General features: G+C 34.7%; 1 protein-coding gene across 1 annotated transcript; it reads left to right on the forward strand.

Annotated features, from left to right (window-relative positions):
* The first annotated feature begins 77 nt into the window (after positions 1-77).
* LOC148977627 (dynein regulatory complex subunit 2-like) lies at positions 78-5,411 on the forward strand. The gene is made up of 5 exons (XM_039656464.2): positions 78-2,412; positions 2,542-2,706; positions 2,810-2,979; positions 3,214-3,352; positions 3,748-5,411. Exons 1-5 carry the CDS (start codon positions 2,140-2,142, stop codon positions 3,829-3,831), a joined length of 831 nt encoding a protein of 276 aa, XP_039512398.2. The 5' UTR covers positions 78-2,139; the 3' UTR covers positions 3,832-5,411.
* Positions 5,412-6,530: the final 1,119 nt, after the last annotated feature.

Below are 6,530 nucleotides of genomic sequence, written 5' to 3' on the forward strand. Positions count from 1 at the left end.
TTTAACACCGTATTTTTACTTACAGGCATACTGTATGTTGCTTAAACCATACCTGCAAATCCTTCGCCTCTTAATTTCTCCATTCTGACAATGAAATAGCATGATTTTTTTTTTTTTTTCGTCTTCTTCTTTTATTTTATGTTATCATAGACGTCGGTGTTGTTTATTTATAATGATGCTGCAATGTAAGTTCTATTTTAATTTTCCGGGACACTTTAAACTGTTGATTCCAATACATTTTTTGAAGAAAAATTCCCCATCCATCTCCTTTTTCACCAGCCTGGAGTTTGCAGGTATGATACACAGGGATGTAAACTGTAAACAAATTTTATTGCATTTTATTTCACAATCAAAAGTATGACCCGAAAAAGAAAAAGAAAAAAATATGCATGTCAGATTCTGATAAGAATAATTTGATTTGTTTGAAAAGTTTGTTGGAGTTTTAGCCAGTTTTTATTAAAACTGATATTCCAAATAGGTGAAAATATTTTGCATACAAATCTAAATAAAGACTTCATGTTTTTATAATAAAGTAATAATCACATTAAAATAAATTAATCCCTACCTATCCAGTATCCACCTATTGAAAAGCACAAATAAAAATGCAGTGACAACATTTCAATCAGTAAGAGAAGACCGTGTGGTGTCTGGTAATAATAGTGATAAAAAATAACAATAATAAAACATTTGATTTGATATTGTATGAAAATATTGTATGATTTGATACAACCAATCGCATGGTAGTTGCTTCAATACATTTAGGGGCGTGGTCCTGGTCAAGACAATCTCCTGAACTCCAAACTGTATTAGGCCTAAAATCTATTTTTTTTTTCATATTAATTTGCGAATATTTTAAATGTTTAATAAAGGCAAAAAGTCAATGTTATTTATTTTTTGTGCACAAACACTTGGATATGCGTCAAAACTTTGTGTTTATTTGTGATAATCTCCGCCCTGTATTTTTATTGTCTAACCTGTATTATGATTGACATTTGACGAATTGATTTGTTTATTTTTTTTGATAAAAGCATCTTATATCTAAATATGTAGCCTAAATGTAATGATAATAATAGCCTAATTTTATTATTATTAGACCTATTATTTGCGTTTATAACTTTAAATGAGTTCACTTAAGACAGGAATATGTTAATCATAAAACAGTGTATGATTTTTTTTATTTTATTTTTTTTATAGGCCTATTACTTTGTGTTAGTGTTATATATTTTTTTATGTGAAGTCCTTTTAAAAACAATGCATCCCGCATCTAAACAGGAGGCCTGGTTGAATCATGCGGCACACTCTGGGGGACGATCCACAAATCCGTGAGTACGGATACGGATTGAGAAAGCGTGGGCACGGTTTATGAATTTGTGGGTACAGATTGCAAAAACTGAGGGCACGGTTTACAAATCTGAGAGCACGGATTAGGAACTCGTAGGCCTACAGTTTATAAACTGATGCGAAACCGTCGCCGGATTGTTAACTTCTTGGGCTCCGCAGGAATCAGAGCTCGTCTCGATGTAATAGAAAAGCTCAACAAGACGTCGTCGGTGAGAGAAAGTCAGTAAACTGAATTATTGTTGGACTCAACTTTCATCGTGTAACGTTACAGAATAATACATTAACGTTATATGCTTTGAGTTAGTTAGTTAGTTAGTTAGTTAGTTAGTTAGTTAGTTAGTTAGTTAGTTAGTTAGTTAGGGGCGTGCAGAAACTTGTTGATGCTCTACAGTTTAGTGAAGGCAAAAAATAAGACACAAAATATATAGGCTTTGTATTATTACTACAAGTAGCCTTATCTACATTCCTCTCATGGTCTTATTGTGCTGACAGGTCATTCTCTCTTAAAGTTTTTAAATCAAAACAATAACCTTGAATTTCTGCGGCTCTGACGCACTGCTGCTGCCGGACGTCATCGGAATGCATTCTATTCGACACGTCACAGTACTAGACGCTGCAAACCTCTACTGAAACTCGTGACTTGACAGCTGTTGATTAGAGTGCAGTTTTATAATCTGTTAGTGTGTAGTTTTATGATCTACAGCTATTGATTATTGTACTGTTTTATAGTCTATTAGTGTGCAGTTTTATATCTGTTTGGATCTGTTTTTAAGAACAGTTGAATTGCACATTGCAGCTATGTACGGTTTCAGATCATACAATTTGACCAGTAGGATTCCTGCACAACCTGTGCGTGGTTTAGACATGCCTTCACTGAGACCACAACCACCTTGTAGACTGAGACCACATCCACCGTCTACACTGAGACCACAACCACCGTCTACACTGAGACCACAACCACCGTCTACGCTGCGACCTCATCCACCGTCTACGCTGCGACCTCAACCACCTTGTAGACTGAGACAACAACCACCGCCTCAACGACGCCCAGAAGGCATTGCGACGACGAGGGTGAGTAAGAAGTCTATCATAGGATTTACTGTTTTTTCAACCATCATCGGTCATTATTAACACTAAGCTTGCGTTCATATGTTGAGCATTGTATTAAGGTGTTTTCTTATTCTTATGTATCATCAACAGGAACCCACTCGCCAGAACAAAATTATGATAAATGAAAGGTCCCGGATGTCCAGCCGAGGGCAGTGTGTCAAGCTCCCTCCTATCCCCGGCTCTTCCCGAGATGACAGCTCAAACCTCAGCCAGAGCTTTGAGAGAGTCCTCCGCCACCAAGACAACCTCATTAAGGTGACTACATATAACATATATATATATATACTTGACTCTCAGTTTTACTTCTATAACTTTCATTACAGAGCCTTGGACTAACAAATGTGTGTGTGTTTTACAGAGCATGGTGGATGAACTGTCTGAGAGGGACCAGCGGCGGTCAGAGCTGGCAAGCAGTTCTCGTCTGCAGGTGGACAGTCTGTTAGAGCGTCATGTGGTTCGGCTGGAAGAACTAGCGTTCGACTTCAACAACAAACTCGAAGAACTTCGCTCAGAGTATTATACTGAGAGGTAACACACACAAACAATCACACAAAAGTAGTGTTTTGTTTTCAAGGGCTGGCCAGTTTACCAGTTCCTGACAATTTAAATCGGATCATTCTTTTTAGGATATACCTTTTAACTTTAGAAAATGCTGAATAGACAATGATGTTTACACTGTTTTCCAAATGGGGACATGAAAATGCACTGCAAAGGATTGAGCCAATGTAGTAATATCTGTGTGTTATTTCTTTTAATTTCCAGGGAGCTGATTCTTTCACAGCAGCTGCAGGAGATTGTGAATTTGGAGAAGGCAATATTTTCCATGGAAAAGCACAACGCTGAGATTGAGGATGAGGCGAGACGTGGCTATAAGAGCAGTCGCGAACAAATTAAAAGAAAGGTACTGGTTTTATTATGTTGATATTTATTCATTTGGCAGATGCTGTTATTCAAAATGACTTAGTAATGAGGAACATCACCAGCAATTTGTCATAGTGCCATATTTATGGGTTTAGTAAAAACTAGAATTAGTCAACAAGCTAGAGCAAAGGAAAAATACAAAAAAAGAAGAAAAAGAGAATAGAGTTCAAGTAAATGTCTTGGTTTAAGTCTTTAATGATCACCAAATGGAGTTGAGCTAAGGGAGCACAATGACCAAGTCGGCCAGACAGAGTTTAGAGTTTTGAAAATGTGACTACAGATTGGACAAAAGGATGTTAGCAGTTGGGGAAATAAAACATAATCATAAATCAAAAACATAATCTTAATAATATGTTGTCTGTTTTATTTCTGCAGCACAAAGAGGAATATCAAAATTTGAAAAAACAAACGGACGAGGTTTTGAAAAAAAGGCGAGAAGAGAGAAGAGTGCATTTATGACCAGGAGAAAAAAAAATACGACTCTCTGCTCCTCGATGTTGAGTAGGGAGATAAAGAGATTGAGGCACGGAACGGACTATTTTTTAGCGGAAGCATACAATCGATTTAAATAAATAAACTCTTTTTTAAATAATTATTTTGAGTCAAATTATTGATTTATTTGGTAGGTAGACATGTATTAAGTGGGATAATGTACAGCGAGGCGGTTGTTATAGCGAATACAACCCCTTCAGATTCAGGCTGATTCAAGACCCCTCCGCTTCGCGTTGGCTCATAATCATCTGCCTCGCTATACATTATGCCTAACTTATTCGTTCAGCGTCCTCCAACAAGGACAGGTGGTGGTGGGGTCATAATGTTCACAATTGTATTTTATTAGTTGTTGGTTTAATCATGGATTAATGGGTAATGGCTGTTATGTTATTTTAATTTCAACGACTTTTCTTGTTACATGTTGATTGCTGGATTTATAGAAAAATATCAATCAATATTGCATATCCATAATTATTATAATGGATAAAATTAAAGAATCCTTACACTATAAAGTAAATTCAAAGTGTAACGCAAAAAAAAAAACCCGGATGTTTACGCCTATTTTGAATTTGAATACAAATACTTTTTCCCCCTCAACAAATAAATATAATAAATACAGATACAAATACCGGCTGCTTTGCACACCCCTCATAGATAGATAGATAGATAGATAGATAGATAGATAGATAGATAGATAGATAGATAGATAGATAGATAGATAGATAGATAGATAGATAGATAGATAGATAGATAGATAGATAGATAGATAGATAGAAAGATAGATAGAAAGATAGATAGATAGATTAGTAAGAAAGAAAGATAGATAGATCAGATAGAAAAAAAGGTAGATAGATTAGTTGGAAAGAATGGATGGATGGATGGATACATTAGCTAGAAAGAAAGAAAGATAGATAGATAGATAGATAGATAGATAGATAGATAGATAGATAGATAGATAGATAGATAGATAGATAGATAGATAGATAGATAGATAGATAGATAGATAGATAGATAGATAGATAGATAGAAAGATAGATAGATAGATAGATTAGTAAGAAAGAAAGATAGATAGATCAGATAGAAAAAAAGGTAGATAGATTAGTTGGAAAGAATGGATGGATGGATGGATACATTAGCTAGAAAGAAAGAAAGATAGATAGATAGATAGATAGATAGATAGATAGATAGATAGATAGATAGATAGATAGATAGATAGATAGATAGATAGATAGATAGAAAGAAAGATAGATAGATAGATTAGTAAGAAAGAAAGATAGATAGATCAGATAGAAAAAAAGGTAGATAGATTAGTTGGAAAGAAAGAAAGATAGAAGATTAGTCAGAAAGAAAAAAGGTTAGTTAGAAAGAAAAATATATTTATAGATAGATAGATAGATAGATAGATAGATAGATAGATAGATAGATAGATAGATAGATAGATAGATAGATAGATAGATAGATAGATAGATAGATGAGAGTCAATGGGATTTTTAATATTAATTAAGAAATCTGAAAGTCAAATCAGTCTGAAAACATATAGCACACTATGGCAGCATTTACACTGCGGGTCTTGATGCCCAAATCTGATTTTCTGACTATATCCGATTTTTTTGACAACCTGCTTACATCATCTTTTAAAAGTGACCCATATCTGATTTTTGCATTCACATACACCAAATGCCGACGTTCTGATGGTTCTGAATTGGGAAATTAAGCAAAACAGCACAAAATTCAATGGATGCAGATGCGAATAAAATTATCCAGTGTTTTCTTTCCACAATATTTCAATAAGTCATCAAAGCATTGGTCTCGTACCGCGGAGAAAAAAAAGAGAGGAGGCTCCGGCCATGAGCACTTAAAACGATGCTTTATATCTCGTGAAATGTCTTCAAAAACTGATTTATTTCTGTAACAACCCTGCATTTTTGCCTGCACTCTTCGCCCCAAACACTCAAAAGACATGATTGCTCCACTGTGTGTGTCCTTTCTTCCGCGCCTATAATCGCGCAGTTTTTAATGACGCATGACTCTCATTTACTCAGATGCCACTTTTTTTTTTTATTATTATTATTGACAAGAAGTAACATACAAAACTCTTGCAGGGGATAGAATGCACAAAAGCATTAACCAAGCAGAAAACAACAATGGAGAGAAAAAAAATAAAATAAAAAATAAAATAAAATAACAAAAAGGGGCTACTACAAAACACACAAGTCAAAGGCAAAATAGAAAATCACATTTGGAGCGGCACACACAAGGGAGGTTAATCAAAACAGTAATTTCCTGGATATATCACTATACATTTTCCTTGCAATTTTAGTAGATTTTACATTTTTCAGTGAGGTAACAAACAATTTAAAATCGTTTATAAACCAAACAAAGGAAGGCTTAGAACATCTCCACTTACTGCAATGAATATGATATTTACCCATAGGAATGATCATATTCACTAAATCTGATACTGATGAATCTATATTATCCATATAAAAGAGGATGTGTGGCAAGATGAGAGTAGGGATATTATCAATCTTGAGTGACAGCCAATTATGTAGCTCAGACCAGAAACTATTAGACACGGGGCAAAAAAAAACAAAAAACATGTGTTCCAGAGTCTCATCAGCCAAGTCACAAAAAGCACAAGGATCTACTTCAAATTTAAATCTTTT

The sequence above is a fragment of the Pimephales promelas genome, chromosome 8, assembly GCF_988280905.1.
Source record: "Pimephales promelas chromosome 8, fPimPro1.hap1.1, whole genome shotgun sequence".
In the NCBI taxonomy this organism is placed as follows: Eukaryota; Metazoa; Chordata; class Actinopteri; order Cypriniformes; family Leuciscidae; genus Pimephales; species Pimephales promelas.

Excerpts from the sequence above, each read along its gene's own strand:
- LOC148977627 (XM_039656464.2), top strand. The coding sequence starts at position 2,140 with ATGTACGGTTTCAGATCATACAATTTGACCAGTAGGATTCCTGCACAA. Across the intron at positions 2,707-2,809 it reads ACCAAGACAACCTCATTAAG|AGCATGGTGGATGAACTGTC; the intron begins GTGACTACATAT and ends TGTGTTTTACAG. Across the intron at positions 3,353-3,747 it reads GCGAACAAATTAAAAGAAAG|CACAAAGAGGAATATCAAAA; the intron begins GTACTGGTTTTA and ends TTATTTCTGCAG.